This window comes from Hevea brasiliensis, chromosome 17 (genome assembly GCF_030052815.1).
Source record: "Hevea brasiliensis isolate MT/VB/25A 57/8 chromosome 17, ASM3005281v1, whole genome shotgun sequence".
NCBI lineage: Eukaryota > Viridiplantae > Streptophyta > Magnoliopsida > Malpighiales > Euphorbiaceae > Hevea > Hevea brasiliensis.
The window spans coordinates 10,135,091-10,154,140 of NC_079509.1; the positions used below are offsets into that span (position 1 = coordinate 10,135,091).

At 35.3% G+C, this 19,050-nt stretch overlaps 1 protein-coding gene and 1 pseudogene across 4 annotated transcripts; both read right to left on the bottom strand.

The window, feature by feature from the left end:
- LOC110662498 (isochorismate synthase 2, chloroplastic) lies at positions 1–6,156 on the bottom strand. Of its 4 annotated transcripts, none has more exons than XM_058140042.1 (16): positions 5,593–6,156; positions 5,297–5,485; positions 4,281–4,522; positions 4,049–4,166; positions 3,835–3,951; positions 3,577–3,723; positions 3,380–3,454; positions 3,225–3,309; positions 2,846–2,960; positions 2,676–2,733; positions 2,292–2,402; positions 1,974–2,058; positions 1,001–1,098; positions 770–862; positions 573–645; positions 1–432 (listed from the first exon to the last, which is right to left on the bottom strand). In XM_058140042.1, exons 1-15 carry the CDS (start codon positions 5,710–5,712, stop codon positions 577–579), a joined length of 1,722 nt encoding a protein of 573 aa, XP_057996025.1. In that variant the 5' UTR covers positions 5,713–6,156; the 3' UTR covers positions 1–432; positions 573–576. The 4 variants fall into 4 exon arrangements, with proteins under 4 accessions (XP_057996025.1, XP_021677161.2, XP_057996026.1 ...); XM_021821469.2 differs by having other exon boundaries at positions 2,846–2,964; positions 3,229–3,297; positions 5,593–5,880; XM_058140043.1 differs by having other exon boundaries at positions 3,225–3,297; positions 5,593–5,880.
- Positions 6,027–17,129, bottom strand: LOC110662499 (uncharacterized; annotated as a pseudogene).
- Between the last annotated feature and the right edge of the window lie 1,921 nt (positions 17,130–19,050).

Sequence of the window (19,050 nt, forward strand, 5' to 3'; positions counted from 1 at the left end):
TAGTCTGAAAAGCACTTATCAAGTAATAGAACGGATTACATATCTAACTGTCACTGTCAACCAAATGAAAGAACGAAAAATTTTCGCTACTAGAACTCCAGAAGTTCCATAAATGTTGAATGAGACTATGGTTGTGTGAGTAAATTTTATAATGACAGAACCCAACAGTAACAATCTGCAGCCGACATTCCTCTGTGAAAAATGAATGTTGCTTGAGATGTATATGCTTCCTCATTTATGCTATCAGCCTTTGAGCTTCGTTCAATGCCCAAAAACCAGTGAACTGCTACAACCGAAAATCAGAGTCTAAAAGTGATTGCTATTTTGTACCCCGAATGATTTGTGGAAGGAGGATGGGTGCCAAACTGGTGACTGCTAAATTTATGCTCAGTTCAGTTCAGGAAGATTTGGAAATCTGTTGAAGCTATTCTTCTGAAAACAAACCATAATGCAGCAATCCCATCAACACATCAGTATAATATTTACTAGTATAAACCAGTAACAAAAAGTACGCAGACCAATATAATATTCTAAAGATACTGCATACAATTAATCATTGTCAGGAACAGTACCTTGTCAGTTGATTCTTCCCAAATTTTCAATTTTTTCCCTTGATGGGACCTCAAGTTTAAGGAACTTGGTGAACTGTGACACAAATTTATTAAGAAAAGAAAAAAAAATTTAGAACCTGTTTTTGCTTTCTACTGTGAACTATCCATTATACTGTGAGTAGCATGATGGATGGAAGTCAGTAGTAAAGCATATAAACCTGAGATGTCTTCAGTTCTAGTTCATCCCATTCTAAGGATGGATCACTTCCTTCTACTATCCCTGTCCCAGCATAGATCAATGCGCCAAGGCCCTAGAATTCCAATGGTGAGTATCATGTGGTGTAACCATAATTTGGGGTAGAGACTTTTCAATCCAGATACAATATTTTAGATTCTGATGACAAATTCGTACTTGAAAAGAACGGCAACCAATGAGGAACCTAGCTCACCTTTTCTACCAATGCTGACCTGATGCCAACAGCAAACTCACTCTCTCCTCCTCCAAACCAACCAACAGGCCCAGCATACATTCCTCGATCTAATACTTCTACAAAAAACAATTGGAAATTATAATAGTTTTCACTTCAGTGGTAAGCAAACCTAATGTACTGAGACCCAGAGAATACACTACCAGGATTTGGGTGGTTGAAGTATGTCTGGCCAACAAAATAGTGAGGATGTTTATTCGCGTATCAAGAGTATAGTTTTCATTTATACAAGAGAAGTAATAGAAAGATCTATAATTTATTACTTGCATGCTTGATTCAGATTAAAAAAGTTGCCCATAAAAGTTAGGTTCCATTCAATATTCAGGAGTAATGTTGAAGTTTATTTTCTTTGGGTATCCCGCCAGGTTGCTACAGCCTACAGCCACAACCCCTTGAAGCAGAACAGTAACTACATTCCAATTCCAAGAAAAGAAAATTTATTAACAGGACCTGCACAGGTACTGACAGTTCTCATCTTGACAGAGACAACTGTTCCAGAATATTTTCTAAAATGTCAAGAAAGAACAAAGCATGGTACAAATTTCATTCACATATATTCCCATGTGTGGTACAGAAGCCCCTCAACCATAAAAAAACAAACTCATCAGTGGTTAACTCCTAACCCACTTTATTGCTTGTTTGAACACCATTTTTGAGCATCAATTTAGCCAGGTTGGGAAAGATAAGATGAGACTTTAGTAAATAACTCGAGAACATAAGAAACTCTCTTTTATGATCATAGTAACATGTCCTAACCCCTGATTTCTTTTACTTGATAACTAAGAATTTTTTTACAAAATTGGTTTCACAGAAACTCAACACAAATGAATTGACCTCAATAGGTATAATAATGATTCTGGGATTATCAATCAAAGCAAAAATTCAAAAAGCAGTTTCATTGAAATACGACAAACACAATGATTCATGGAAATACCAGTTTCTGCAATTAAAAGCCGTGCCTCTTCTGTTGGAAATCCACAAACTGCTGGAGTTGGGTGAAGAGAAGACAAAATGTCAAACTGGAAAAGAAAACAATGAAGTAACTATGTTAAATTAACAAACAGATATAGTTAATTGCTCTTCAACAACAACTCTCTTCAAAATTATCAGATAGAAACATACTGCACATTCATGAAAAATCAAGTTCAGATGCCTACACTGCACCCTCAACAACATACAAGTGGAATATAAACCAGACATTCATCTTATATGTGGTTGAAGGGAATTTCTTTACATGGATGTGTTCCCTCACCTCATCATCTTCACTTCTTAAAGTTCCTGCCAATTGGGCATACAGATGTTGAACTCTTGGGAATTTTCGTATTGCTTTCTTTGGTTCCATTACTACCCTGTTACATATAGCCTGCAAAGTTGAATACAGCAAGAGTTCAACTTTTTATTTTATTTTATTTCCTTTTTTCCCTTCATGTTGGATAAAAAAATTATAGAACTTCTTAACAGTGTACTCCAAGTGTTCATGGAAAGGTCTCTGGTCAGTTAGGGCAGGAGAAGAGTCACCCAGTAAGCATGATCAGATAGAATTATCACACCATGATAATTATGTAGTACATGGATTGCTATAGTCCATTGTCATGACCAGGACATATTTAATAAGGGCACAAAATAATGAACATGCCTCTAATTTTCTTCTTATGCTGTCTCGTACTATGGTAAACTCAAGATGGTCCTTTGGACTGCAAAAAAATGATAACGCATAATGAGATACGAATTGGCTTAGAAGCATTTGAAATCAATCACAATACAATGAATCAACAATTTGATTAAGCGCAAGGTGCCAAAATAAACCTGGAAAGTAAATCGCGTTCTATTTGGAGATCTAGAGCCTTTGATTGACCTCTGGCACGGGTTCCAGCCAGCGCCTCGCTACTAACTCCTAGCCATTTTCTGTGAAATAGTTGCTCTGGCTATTCATAAAGTTCATACAAGTCAAAACTAGAAAGCCACTTAATCTCCATTGATCATGAAAATTTACATCTTATGAATAACTAAATAAATGTATAGGCCAAAAAATTGAGCAAAAAGTAAAGACTTTTAACTTCTAAAAGCAGTTCCTTGCATCATGATAAAATTTGCAGAGTAGACCATTAGAAAAAAGTAGGATTCATTAAAAACAGAGAGGTTCAATAGAGAGAATGCATAATTTTATTTAGATCAGTGGTCAGACTTGCCGTGTTCCCTATAAATGCTGGAGCATTCGGTGGCTGAAGACAAAATTGATAAGCATTTTCTCCTTCAACCTGTAAGTAAATCTTGAGCATTCTAATTGTTACTTATCACGAGTAAAGTGATGATTCAGTTAACAATTAATTACAAAAGTACCTGTAGACAAGCCAACCATGCTATAGGATCAATGTCAGTAGCAGTTACAACTTCGCTGCTACGTGCGAGGACAACCTAGATTTTCAAGTCAAAATTGATAAACCAAAGACAAATCGCATGGTAATAAGGATTAAGGAAGAAGAATAAGGCTAAATATATTATTATCCCAAGAAAAGAAACTGCAAGCTTGATATTACCTTAATGAGTGGTGAGCTGCTTCTTTTGATTATCTGCAACGCTCTCTTCAAGGCAAGATCCCAGTAGGTCTTATTGGGAATTTGATTATTGCTTAAAATTAATGTTCTAGCAACTTCTTTACCCAACTTCACAATAGTAGAAGAAACCTGCATTTTTTTAATAGAAAAATGAAAATGGCTTAAAAGATTAAATTTTATTTCAGCATTTAACTAACAAATGAAGAATCAAGCAACTCTGCTAAAAATTAATGCAGAGACCTGATTCATCGTGAGTTGAAGTGCATCAATGGCCTGTTCCCATGTCCAGGAGAGGGCATTGTCCCAGGCAATAGTTACAGCAAGGATCGAACTTCCTTCAAGCTCATCAAACTCAACCTGTCATTTATAGCATGAAGCAGCAAGTCTTATAACTAGCGACAAGAAACATGACTCTAGGACATAACGCCAAAATAGAAAGAAGCAATTGCTTTACCTGCGGAACAATGAAGTAAAATGAACCAAAAGACTCCCATTCGGATGATATGTTGGCCATTGCATCAAATCGAATTGCCCCATAAGCACGAATCAAAGGACATTTGGCAGATAGGAACCTTCAAAGTTGAACATAGAATTAAACCTAGCTATCATAAATTCATGAAATTCAAAATCTAATGCAATCAAATTGGTGGGTTTCTTTTTTTTTTTTTTACTTTTTAATTTTTTACCTCTTGATGGACTTCCAGTCACTGTAAGAGAATTGATGGATATGCCTAAAGAGAACAGCAGAGCCCACACCGGCCACGCTGACCAAATTGTGGACATGGGCATGGCCATTTCCGTTGGTGAAGTCTGTGAAAAGGTGACCGTCGTCCTTTCTTCGGCTTCTACAGGAGAAGAAGCAGCGTGGAAGAAGCTGATGCTGAGCATGGAGCCAATCAATTGCCTCAATTCTCTGTTGAATGGGCACCTTTCCATCACAGTAGACACAAATATTAGCTTTAAGAATTGGTTCAAATATTGGGTAATCAGGTTTTTTAAATTTAATATCGCAGTTGCGGGGAAGAGATCTGACATAGGCTCTCCTTTCTATTTTGGCAAAACAATAGTTAAATTTTAATCTCAAATAAATTAATTAGGACAAGCTGTATTAATCTTTTTCTTCATTCAACTTTACATGAAACTAGTTCATTATTCTTACTTTTATAACCAAATCAATTCCAAAGTCTATTAACATTAACAAATCAACATAAAATTCCTTCGATTTTTAAAATCATAAAGTAAATTATTAATAAGTGAATTTTTCATACTTTATAACTTATCTATTGAATATAAAAGCCAAGCATGCTACTCCAAATTGGCAGAATTTCTTTTAAATTTGTAGCGTATCATTAACTTTAAATTTATTTGCAAATTATATAAATCGTAATAGAATTTAACTCAAATATAAACCAATGTGATGAGTGTTTAATGAAATTCATTTATATTCTAAAAAAAGTTAAAAAAATGTTGACTTCGATACAGCAATCCAATCCTAGAGTGTCCATCTACATTATTGGGAATTTGGAACGATGTCTGAACAAAAGAGTAGAGCTCCAGGATAAGGGGAGAGATGTCGTTACGTAAACCATTCAATGCCAGCCAACCACGTGGCACCAACACATCTCTCGGCCAATGCATGACTTACCTACCAGTGCAGTGCAGATAAGAAACGGATTAAATTCCATAGCAACAGGCAACTTACCTGGAGACGTATAATCCCGGAAGTGAACGGCGGTGGATTGGCTTTCAAATTAGAAATAGCCAAATTGAGGCTGTCTGTGGCAAATGCAGGAGATGCTACTGCTGGAAATGTTCGAGTTTCAATGGTACCAACAGGGACTCTGGGGTCACCTTGGCACCCATTCATGGATAGTGAACACGATTGATATCTCTGTTCCATCATTAAATTATAACCAAACATGGTAGATTTTCAGAGCTCCTAAGACAGTAGGAATAGAAGCAAAATGTGTAGGAAAGTGAAGAATCAAGTAGGCTTACATGGTGGAAAATATGTACCGATTGCCTGCTGGAAATTGTTTGGCTGGAGATACTGCATTTGGCTAATTCTAAATCCTTTAAACCTGCAAGAAAATGCTTGGATACAATAGCAGTTGCCATGAGAGAGAGAGAGAGAGAGAGAGAGAGAGAGAGAGAGAGAGAGAGTTGAATTCCACTTCAGCAGGAAATGATATGGTCTGGGATATGCTTGTATTTGAAAATTTATATTTCTGAATACTTGGCTGTCATGCGTAGACTTTATAGCATGCTTTCCTTCTCTTGCACTGCTTAGTATTACTATTTAGATTAATGTTTTCTACTTTATTTAACAGATGTGTCTGACATTCACCACGCCATGTATGACGTATCTTCACATTCTCAAGTTTGGCATCACTTTCTGTCAAACTAGGCGATAAACAGACGCTGATACATGGTGGTAGATAAAACGTTTAAATTCTAACAATTGAATAGTTTCGTTTTTGCTTAAATTGCATGCAGGAAGGATCCTGCACTGCATTGTTTTTTTCCTCAACCTAACAATTACAGACAACAACGGCATGAACCGTGTAAAGAATACGACCAAATTACGTACATAAAAAACTGCTTGAAGATAGAATTACATGTATTATTATTCCTCTAAATCAAGTCCACCAATCCGTTGTCTCCTCTTATCAAAAACAGCTTTAAAGGACTCATGCTCTGCACGGAGTCTTCTTGGAAAGTACTACATCTCCTCGGCTTGCCCATACTTTGGGTTGATGTTGGGCTTTCATCTTCGGGTAATGGGTTGGACTTCTGCGGGTGTTAAAGCATTAGATAGAAATCACAAAGTTGACAACGTGTGCAGCTCGGCAGCTAGAGCCTTGTAGTAAAAGCTTCATTTATTATGAGGGCTGAACTTGTGCAATTTGTGTTCTATTGTTGAAACTAAAAACAAAATTTCAATGTAGCTAGCCTGCCAAAAAAGCGGGCAACCTTTTCCAGCTAAGGCTAAAAAAGACCACCATATGCTGCATATGAGTGCAAATATGCAGACCAATAGTTATGATACAAGGGCCAACATAATCATGGAGCAAATTCATTTTTAATCATCTTAATTCGGACAAAAAAGACAACCAACTAGCTACACTAACTTACCAAATTGTATCCAGCACCTGGCCCAATCACTAAAGACCGCATAATTGCCTTCTTTGCTGCACCTATAGAAAACCCATTGTTACCAACCTGGACGAGCAACATAGTTGTAAGAAGAAAAGGAGGAAAAAAAAATGTTTTTTGAAATTATTATGCTGTGATACAATTGACATGATTGGTTATGGGAAAATACAAGGATGAATGCAATATGGAAAGGAGAAGAGAAGATGGAAAGGAAGATGGGAGAGACAACCCTCTTATGGCAGAGAAAAATGCTCTAAACCCACAATACAGAAGGGCCCAAAGCAGCAACAGCTAGAAATCTGAGCATTACAAGTAAATATAGAAGATCCAGATTCTGAATACAGTTTAGGATCAAAGGCACCATGCTTCTTTACTTTCATTCAATAGGTCAGTGAGTCACATCCTTCTATGCATCAAATGCTTGAAAATGCCCTATAAAACTTGCTTGTAGATGCTCAAGAATACCAACACAAGACAATCCAGTTGGTAATCTTTCTTTGACATACATTATAGTCCAATTATATTTATTGGCATCTAATAAGTACCTTAACACAGGAATGGAATAGCATTAACACTACAGAACAAAAGCCCAAAACATAATAGTTACCTGGTCACTCCAATGCACAGATTTTCCTTGCTTTCCATATGCTTGAATTAACCAAGTAAGCACATTTAAATTGCCCTTAATGCCTTCACATCCTTCCGTATCATTTTCATCTAAATCATCTGACCATTTACTTTTACTTAATGCTTTTACTCCTTGTGTAGGATGTTCCTCTTCAACATCCCATCTCTTCCCATCTTCTGGAGGAACTGGAGTTCAAAATTATGAAGTAAATAGGAGAATTAAACCAGTTTTGAAGTAGTAACATTTTTTCTTAGTAGACAGAGAGACACGAGTACATAACCATGAGCATATTAGAAGCAACAAATAAATCTTTTCCAAGTAATGTGAAAATAAGTTTTTATATGCATAAACATAGCAGATATTCAATATTCATTCCTTGCAAGCTGCTAGTGAATATGTATTGTGTTCTCACTGTACAAGCAACACTAGACATTGACAAATCACAACTTTCATAGAGATGTTTCTTTTCTGATTCAGCAGGGAATTATAGTAGAAAAGTCCAGGCATTAGTGATAACAGAAGTAACAATTCTTAATAAAATTTCTACCTTAAAGTTCAATACCCTGGTGCCAGTTCAATACCATGGTGCCAGTGTTGTCAAGGCGCACTAGGTGCAAGTGCCTCCAATAGCAAGAGGCGGTGACATCAGCCAGGCGCGCCTCTGGTGAATTTCAGTCATTTTTTTTTATATCCCAATCTCGTTCAGCAGGAGAATTATAGTAGAGAAGTTCAGGCATTAGTGATAACAGAAGAAACAATTCTTCATAAAACTTCTACCTTAAAGTTCAATACCTTAATGCCAGGGTTGTTATAGGTGCATCTTTGCAAGCGCCTCCAATAGCAACAGGCAGGCGACCTTGCCCAGGTGCACCAGGCGCAAGGCGAATCAAGGAGCGCCTATGTGTTCTCAACCACACTCGATCATATATCTCCAATAGGGAGAACAACATAAACAAGGGTTATTCTTCCTCTCACTGTTGGCAGTTCAAAAAAGAAGAAGAAGAAGAAGAGCAATAACTGGTGCTTTCCCACTGCTGCCTGCTAGTGAACTATTTATTATCTGATAATAAAAGTATCTTGCCTCTTGTTGTAGACAAAGACAACAAAAATTTTAATGTAAAAAAATATGTTGAGACAATAATATCCATAATAGTTTAGTTCAATAGCCAGAATTTGGAATATAGGATGGGTTTTAACTTTTAAGACATTAATAGCCGCAATACTTTAGTTTTATTTTATTTGGATTGCAAAAATATTTTACGAATTTTTCTGTATCTACGATTATTTGATTTTGATTTTAATTTTATTCAATTTTATTTTGTTGTGCCTCAGCTCATTCAGGCATGACCTGTGCCTTGAGCCTAGGACACAAGACCCCTTTACGTCTTTAATAACTATGCTTAATGCTAGCTAGCATTGCTTCTCTACATGTGCTACAAGACTAACTACCAATTTCATTTTAGCAAGTCACTTTGTTTGATGACTACCAAAACTGACTTGCGGGTCCAAATTTATGCCAAAGGCACCCTTTTCTTTGGGAAAGGAAGGGGGTTTAAGACTCTTCAATGTGACTATTGATTAACAGCAGGCAGGGAAAAGAAAATAAAAGTTACGGTAACTTTAACACAAATGTGTATGTCATTAGGATGACAACAAATATAAAAAATCATATAATTTGTAATCAAACTTATATGAGAAAAGAAAACATAAATGTACCCTGAGGTGCATCAGCCTCCAAGGGAACTGGTACGGTTTTCTCAGTCTTTCTATCCAGCAGTCCAGGTGGAATATAATCAAAGCTTCCATCTTCAGTATCCATATCAACCTGGAAAATTGACACGAATGAATTTAGACCAAAATGGCTGCAAAAACTTACACAAAAGTTAATGCGTAAACTATTTTACATGAAGAACAAAGTGAGGCTATTTGGTGTAGTTTGGCTTGGCTCAAATTACAGATCCACAATGATGATAATATAAATAAGTTCAGAACAAATTTTTTACATTCAATTTTTTTTTCTGTAATCCTATATTTAAGAAACATGCACACACACTTCTCACATTATTTCCTTTCCTCTAAATTTCATGTACTTGGGATACGCATAAACAGACACATGCAAAACATCATAGTTGAGTATTTCTCATTACATTTAAAAAAAAAAAAGCTTTACACTTTTTGAGCAAATTTAACATTTCCTTTCCTAGAGATGCATCTGCTTCCCTTTTCATTATAGTAAATTATAGTATTATGCTCACCCCCAGGGAGGAGTTAATCCACAATCTTATTACTTCTTATCCAAAAGATAATATAATCTAATGTAATAAGTAGTGAAACTTATGTTAATGACAAGCTTCGGTGTTAAAGTAGGAAGCATAGCAATGGCATGATACTATGATAAAACAATAAGCATCAAATATGAGCATCCATTACTATTACCATGGTGAATAATGATGTTCACAAAGAATCAAACTAAAAATTCTTACATAAGAAAGTGATAGTAAAGAAAACAAAATAATGAATACATAACGGACATTAGTATGATATAACACTTAGTTACCTCTTGAATTCCACTTTCCTTCAGGTCATCCCTGTGGAATAATGACTGTCACGCCAGCAAAATAACAGCAGCATTAAGACTCAAACATGGAAGTCACTATGAGTCAAGAAGGAAGGTTCCCAACTTCATTAAACTTCATGATATGAAAGATAAGAACTTATTCCCTTAAACTTAAAAATTTGTGAACTGTTAAACACGCAGGGCTTTTGCTTTAAAGATAGAAGTGTAAATTCCTTTTAAACTGGCCACCAAGACTGTTTCGAATTCCAACCCAAAATAAAAAATGAGACCAGATCCAAACCTTGATATACAGTTGCAAATATAATGCTGGAGCTTCTTCCCACTGACCAGCCATGTTTTTTTATTTGATTTAGGGTAAAACCATGTACATTCCTAGCTGCACAGCCCTGAAATTCCACAGATAATCAACATGAACCCACCAGATCAGACTATGGAACTTCTATCCAATTTATGATAGATGAATGTTGTCTTTTTAGCATAGTTATTAAAGTCGCGCCTCAGGCTCCAAGTTCACCAGGCTCCAGTCCTTGCACCTTTACAGGAGAAAGGCGGGCAACATTCACCAAGCCCCCGCCTTATGCGCCTAGGCGTGCGCCTTGTTCCAGGCACAAGGCTAGAAAGGCGCGCTTTTTTTATTTCTACATTCGGCGAGTACTTCCACTAACAAAAAGCATTACCACCCAACTCGAAATTTGTTGATCTAAAAATTTTCAAAATTAGTATTGTTGGTGATAACTAGTCACCAAAATCTCATCAAACTAACATACTCAGGATTACAAACCTCTCATATTTTCATTTTCAACACTACCACTCATTATCTTTTTCAAAAAAAATAAAGTTAATACTCCTTTAGTTCTTAAAGGTGAGGGAAATGATGAAGATATTGATTTTGAAGATGAATATTAAGAGGATGAAGGTGTAGAAAAAGATGAAAAAGATATAGTTACTTTATAATTTCTTAACTTTAGTTATGAAAGATTAAAAGACTATTAAAGTTTTAATAATTTAGTACTTGAATGTTTATTTGTTATTATTAATTTTAGTTTTATGTTATTGAAGTTTGGTAAAATATTCTTTTTTTTTTTTTTCTTTTGCCTCATCTCGCTCAGGCGTACGCCTTAGCCTTGCACATTGCGCCTAGGCTCCAGGACCCCTTGGCGCCTTAGCACGCCTTGAGCCTTTAATAACTATGCTTTTTAGATGGTGTCATCAATCACCAATTAGGAAAATAAAAAAATATCAAAGCCCCACATAATGAATGAAATATAATATAACAGATGAACTAACCACAGGGTCTTTATATGTAGCTTCTGATATGTAAACTTCATAACCAGATCCCTGAAAAAGAGAGGTGAAAAAAAAAAAAAAAGAAAAGAAAAGTGAGGCAATAGACAGATAATATTATACAATTTTAAATTAATAGATAATTAAGAAAGGCCAATGGATTCTAGAAGGATACATTAAATGAAAATTTCTAACATGGAAGCTGATATCATAGAATCTTGCCCACTGTTGACAAATTCTAAGCCTGGGGGGTGGCTAAAGAACTCAGAAATTTAAGGGGTGTGTGAGTAGAGGGATCTAGTGAAATACAGATTAAAAGATGCACCAATTTTTAAGGAACTAAACAAAGATATGATGATTATTTGCCAATAAATTCAAAAAATTCAGTGCCAAGATCCATAATATAGCATCAATTTTGGACAAACAAATCCAGAAACAGAAAGTCCACTATTTGAATTTCACAGTTAGATATCATCCCTCATATGGTATATTAGGAAATTGATGTTAAAGAGATAAAGTATACTAACAGAACAAATAGAGAATTGTAAAATCACGATCATCCATGTAAAGTTTATAGCCATTCACTTGTATGCTTTTAAGAAAACATAAACAAATTAACGATAAAGAAAGTAAAAGCTTTTTTAATTGAAATTCTTAGGTGAACACAGTACATCAAGAAACATAGAAACAAGCACTTGTGGGATCCACATGTGGCTTTTCTATGGTTCATGATGAACTAAGTATTTACAAAAATACATGCATAAGAACTTAGAATTTAAAAAATGATATACATGAGACATGTGACACTTAAAAATTAACCATCCTAGCTCCTTACTCGAGCTCAATATGCAGATTTATGGCTCATCCAGAAATACAAACTCCAATAGTAATGTGATTCCACAAAGAAATAACTGGTAAACAACAACCACTAACTCTTAATCCCACACTGGATGGGGCCAGCTACATGGATCATTTTTCACCAAATTCTATTTGTAACCGATTACGTATCAATATCCAAAAATTATAAATCTTTTGATACTACTTACCTCCACATCATTTTAGGTCTCTTTCTTTCCCTTCTCACTCCTTCCACCAACAACTTATCACACCTAACTAATATTAGCTTTGTTTGATATCAATTCTCTAATGGCCTTCAGTTTACTAACATGGCAAGGATGGTTCAACTAGGAAGCAGAAAAGTGGAAGTCCTTACAAATGATGACCATTCCAAAGGATGACTGTGGTCTATCAACTTTAACATCTCATACAAGATTTTTTTTTTTTTTGAAATATTAACTCCTTAGGAAGTTGGAACACAACCTACAAAATAAAAGAACTACGCCCTAAAATTTGCAGCAAAAGAGATCTTTTTTATTGCCGAAAAAAAATTAAGCCACACTCAAATATTTCTATTGAAGAAAAACATTTGCACTAGAAGACCCATTGAATTTTATTATCATAATCTGTGAGAGCAAAAATATCAAATATAACACAAAGGCTGCTAGAAAATACAGAGAAGAAAGAAAAGTTAACAGCACATTAAGTGGCTGAATATTGACCACTGAACGAATGACAGTAAGTCACCTACCCAAAGAAGAAAAAAAGATAGAAGAAAAATCACACTATATTGGACATTATTTGTAGCCGACTATGAAGAGATCCATGTATGAGAATGAGGACCTACAGACCCTTGCACATTCCCAGGAAACTGGAAAATGACAACATATCACTCGCGGAGGTGGTGAAGAAGAGAGAAGTAAGGGTATACCTTTGCAATTGCCCAAAACCAAGCAAAATCAGCTACCCGCAGATTGCGGTCATCCACTAAGACGAGGCACACATACCAGTACAAAAGGGTCAATTGCCGAACAAAACTGCATCCGTGGTTAGTGAAAATGAAAGCAGTGCACAAGCACTGCATCACCACTAAATCTATAACCAGACTAGATCATTTGAGTTGTTGAATGCCTTAACAAGCCAGGATAACCAGATCTTTAATCACTTTTATCTTTAAGCTTATATTTTGAAAATTTTCTTTTAAGACATTAAAATGCTGCCAATAATGATGATGATAAAGAAAAAAAAAAAAAAAGACAGATTTTCATTTTCTTTTGCTCCACTAATAGTTCAAGCCTGCTTTTCAAAGGAGATGATCATTGATATGGTGCTACTGCTAGGATCAGATTCAAGAAACCTGATATCATCAAACCAAATAGCTTAAGACCACAGCATTATCAAACTAAAGGGAACTATGACAAGAAAAGAAAAAATTAAAAAAAAAAAGCAATTAAGCAAAAATATTAATTAGTTTTATCATCAATTAAAGGTCAATTCCGGATTAAAAGTTCATACCAATGACAAGTGTGAAAATTCCCTCCTCTACGGTCTTCTTGAATGCTTTCAATATGCTGTCTCGATAAGCCTAGTTTGAGGATACAACAAAACATAGGTTGAAAACATTACAAGAAAATAACACACACCAAACAAGAGCAAGTACTGAAAGATCATTATCACACTATCCAGAAGTAGAGCAGAAATATTAAAATTTTTATGAATTCCGTAAGTAATCATTAAAATATATGAGAAAAGTTGGCATGCCAGATGGCCAGATATATTGATCCAAAATTACAAAAAAATCTATCTAAGGATCAAACTGAAAAGCAGATCTGCAGGATATGAAAAAGAAACCCATAGAACAATACTAAAGTACGCACTAACTAAAAAGGTGATACCATAAATTTAAACCAAAGACCAGACATTCTGCAATATTCCAATCTTCTTGTATCCTCTTTTCAAAACATTACAATGCTCCAAATTTATTCATTTCATCCTTCCCTTCACAGAAACAAAGGACTACACCATATCCTCGGTATCCCAATGCCCAACCCCACCCCACCCCCTTCTGTCACTTTATTTCTCTCTCTGTCGTATCCGTCTATTTTATATTTCACCATTTACTTCCCTCTTAGTTGTTACATATTTATTTCTTCATTTTATTTTTCAATTAGCCTTTTAAATCAAGTTATACAAGCGAAAGAAATGTCAAGTTCAAGTGATGACATCTTCATCAAAACAATTTTATTCAGCCCAAGTTCGCTGAAACAAAGGCAATGTCATTCATATTCAGTCTTTCTATTATCTACTAAAGCAGCCCAACCCACAAGGCACAAGGTTAATCCTGGCCAAGTTCAAGTTTAAACTCTCATGCTGGATAAAAATGGGCTCTGCTGCCTGTGCATGCTAAACCATCTACTTACTCTTGTCCTATACATGCCATGCAGTAAATGAGACAATATATTTTTCGCTGCAAGTTCCACCATAAAATTTTACTACTTGATAAATGCTACCTCCGTCCATTTTTATCTATAGCATTTAGGTTTTTGTCCAAAATTATCTATTGAATTTAGAAAACCAAGGAGCATCATCTATTTTTTTCCAATTTTACCCTTTATCTCTATTAAATACAATAAATATTTACACAATTTTCTAGCTGAGAAAAAGGGAAATTTAATCAATTACTAGTATTTTTTTTATAAAAACGAGATTATTCAATCATTTTCTTAATCATCATGCAAGACCCAAATGCGACAGATAAAAATGGACGGAGATAGTACTTGAATGCAAAGCCAAAAGAAGGCAGATTCATACCCTGCCCATAACTGAACCATTTTCTATCATTATGTAAAAATTTAGAGCATTACCTCCTCCATTTCAGGTTCATAAAAATACTCCATGACCTTTTTCACAGTTGTTGTCTTGTTTCTGCCCAAGCTGGAAGATTTTGAAGCGTTACTATCCTCAACCTTTTGATATAGAAAACAACAATCGTTAAATGATAACAATATGCAAACATTAAAAGGGAGGAAAAAAAAATTCCATGTGCATTCATGAGAACTATACGAAAGAGCACGAGCATGAACATGAACATCCAACTGGCAAACCTTTTCAACTTCAGTCATGAAATAATCATCCATTGAATGAATCCAAGGGGCATTACCACCATTTGCCACCTCAAGTTCGCGCATCATCTTTGCCAAGTAGCTCTTACCACTACCTACAAGCATAACAAATTAATTGATGAACTCATATCCGGCAAAAGGCATCTTCACATTTTCAGTTTGCAGCATGTAATAACTCAACTCAACTAAACCTTTATCCCAAAAATCTTGGGGTCAGCTTGCAGCATATAATAACACACGTAAAAAAATTTAATTGCTGCAGATGCAAATGCTCACATAAAATTACTCATTTCCATGCAAAAATCTTGGTCAATAAGCAAAGATAAGGTCCTAACACTGCAGCTAAACAGGTCATCTTCCCATCAAATAATACACAAAACTTGCAATACGGACCAAAAATTTGGCGTATCTTTTTCACAAACTACTCAAATCCTCACATGGTAACTCCAGCACACCTCTTATGAGTCCCAAAACGCCACCCACTAACCTAACAAGAACAGAAGAATTATCAGATAAAATGCTTGCTAAAATTGTTATCATGGGCTATGTAATCTACCTCCTAATTTTCAAATTGTACATCCAACAATAGTTAATCTTTAACTAAAATTGGGATCTTCATTCCCTATCATGATATCAAGTTCCTCCCAACATGTTTGGTACAATATTGGGTTATTGTTGTCTAGTGTTAAAAATTGTATCTCGGGAAAAAGCTTGATGAAACAAGTAAAAAACCACTTTTTGTGGTTTCCACTTGTAAGCAACTTGTTTTTCTCTTTTAAGACATCAAGTAAGAAAAATAAATATGTTATAATGATAAATTCCTTGACAACGGACAACTACAACCAAAAAACGGCATGAATACCAAACCAGTGCTAAATTTTACATGTTCTAACCAATTACGAATTTTTTAGTTTTACCAAACAAAAAGAACGGAACTTTTTTAGTTTTGAGTCATGGGCCACAGGCCTATATACACCCACCTAACATGGCAATATGGAAATGAATTTTTCAAAGCTTCATAACACATGACAAGCAGCCTAAGTAAGAAAAAAATAGCAAATATAACATGAATCAAACAGAGTGTACCCCAAGAAAAGGAGGTACCTGGAAGCCTTCGAAGGATTATCACAATATGATCAGGACGGGAAGCTCAATAAGGCTGCTTAAATAATTGAGAAATTGTTTGCTTATCTGGAGATAACTGCTTTGAAAGAGACGACGTCTGCAATTGCTTTAAAAAAAATCAAGCAAAGAAGTTTAAGAAAAGCTCACTACCCATGAAAGATGTAGGTGAAAAAACAGTACATGAACAAATACAAAACCAAGAGATGCAGCAAAGCGGTAATACCTCTGAAGAAAACGCAATTGAAACATGTGAAAGAGGCTTATTTTGCAAGACGGAATTAGTTGCTGAGGAACTAATAGGAACAGGAAACAAGGAAGTTTTTAGTGGTGAAGTGTAGCCTTTAAACTCGATTGGAACAGGAGTTGGTGGTGAAGCAGGACGAGGTGGAGGAGGAGGAAGAGGCTGACCACCGATTGCCCTATTTTCAGGGCAAGGCAAGTAACCTCCTGGCTCGTTCATGGTCGAAACAACGTGGCCAGGGAATTGATAATCAGGTCTCAAATAATTAGGCATTCCATAAGATTGCGATGGCCGATTGTCCTGCCAGTTCCTCATATGAGAATACTGTGATCCTTCCGCTGACATTGAATCATTAAACTGATTCTGTGGCAAATTAAGATCACCATAAGGCTCATTACGAACTTCAGGGACTTGATAAGGCAGACTGAGAGATCCGCGCGCCTGCTGCTTTCCAGCATTTGGCCGGAAAGGACAGAACATGTTACTCCCATCATTCTGCAAACGATTATGTCCAACACCACCACCAGGCTCCCAGTTCCGCGAATACTCAAAATGATTATTCATGTCTACAATCCTACCATAACTTGCATTGAAATCCAAACTATATCTCACATTCGTCAAATCCCCACTCAAAGCGCCGCCATGATCGCGTATCAGCTTCAATATACGCTCATCGTTAGATAAGATTTTCCCCGGATTTGGTTATTCTCGCGTCCATATAGAGTAGATCCAATCTCATCAACCCTAGGCCGTTTATATCTCCCATCTACTTCACCAATATTGCCATTAGTATTGTTATGATCATACACGGGCAGCCCAAATCCTTCCCTGTAATCGAAACTCGGGTTTCTGTGCCACCAGTCGTTTGGATTGGCCATGTACGGGCCGGGCATACCCGCATGGTATGGGTCGGGTGGCGGATAGTCTAGACGCGGTGGGAATCTGGGGTTTTGATTGTATGGAGGATAAGGTGGAAGAGCTTGGGAAGGGCAAAATGCGAAGTGAGAAGCGAATTAGACGGGGCAGATATTACCTTGCGGAGGAAGCAAGGGCCGCCATTGATGGTCCATGATTGCGCTACAGATTAATTTCAAGAAACCCTAACAAATCCGGAGCTGTTCATGCAGAGAGAAATTAGGATTTAGCTAATTAGGGAAATTGCGTAGGGTTTCTATATAAGTAAATAAATAAATATTTTTTTGGCAAAAAGGCAGTAAAATTATCAGGTGGACACTGGACAATGGAACCGAGAAGAGAACCTTAAAAACACTATCTTATGTATAATCAAACACACAGCTACAGGATTTCTACTCCAAGCAACTCAATCTTCTTCTCTTTCTATAATTTTAGGAAATTCAGTTTAAAATTGACAGCTTTCTGAGTTTCCTGGGACCTCTAGAGAAAGATATAATCTTCCTAGCCCTATCATCTTAGGTCCCCATGAACTACCAAAGGGAAAAGAATTAAATTATGAACAAATGAAACAGACAAAGTTTCATAACCAAATACAGTGACATTGCCTAAAAGTGTAACAACAGAAGCATATCAAACTCAAGACACAACTCAACCTAACACTTCACTGACTTTACATCTTGCAAAGAAATGTTTAATTAATAAATGAGGGATAGTCTTCTAAGTTTTTTAGTATGAGAAGCTTGTCAAAAAACCATTCAATTTAAACTTATAAAATAAGGATCTCAATGATAGTTATATCTTTAACAATAAGTAGAAGGCCAGTTGAAAACGAACACTTCTCCATGACTCGCCTGTTGCCTGTTGATAGGCAAGTGGACAGGCACATATATTTTGGACGTGCTACTTCAAAACCGGAGAAAGGAAAAAAAATTGAGAGTTTTGGCTCAAGCTCTGTGAGAGTCTAATTACCCAAGTGCTCAACCAGCTTTAACTTAATGATATTTAAGTCATTTATAATCAGTGATATTTTGAATTATAAATTGTAAATGAAAAAAAAATTTGTGGAATGCAATTTCTTGTGAAAATATGTAAAAAAGAAATTCACTTTTAATTAAAAAGGAAAAGCTTTTTTAATGTGCAGTATCATTGATAACAAAATCGAACAGGATTAATCGACTGGATAGATGAATTAATAAATTCACTTTAAAATAGTCTAAATTTATAATTTAATCATATAATAAAATGACCTAATATAATCTAATATCAATGAACAAACTTTATTTAAGTGTTAGCCATAAGAAATAAACTGAAAAACTAATAAAAAAGTTTTTAAAGTCACAATCAATTAAATTAACTTAATAATAATATATTTTTTATTTCAAAATACATATCTTTTATTTCATAACAATATAATAAATTTTATAAAATAATATGTTTAGATAAATTTTTTATATATTACTCAGAAATATTAAAAAAATATAATATTTAAATTAAATATTATTTTATAAATTTTAAAAAATTATTAAAATATATAAATATAATTTAGTAAATGTTTAAAATTTAATTTTTT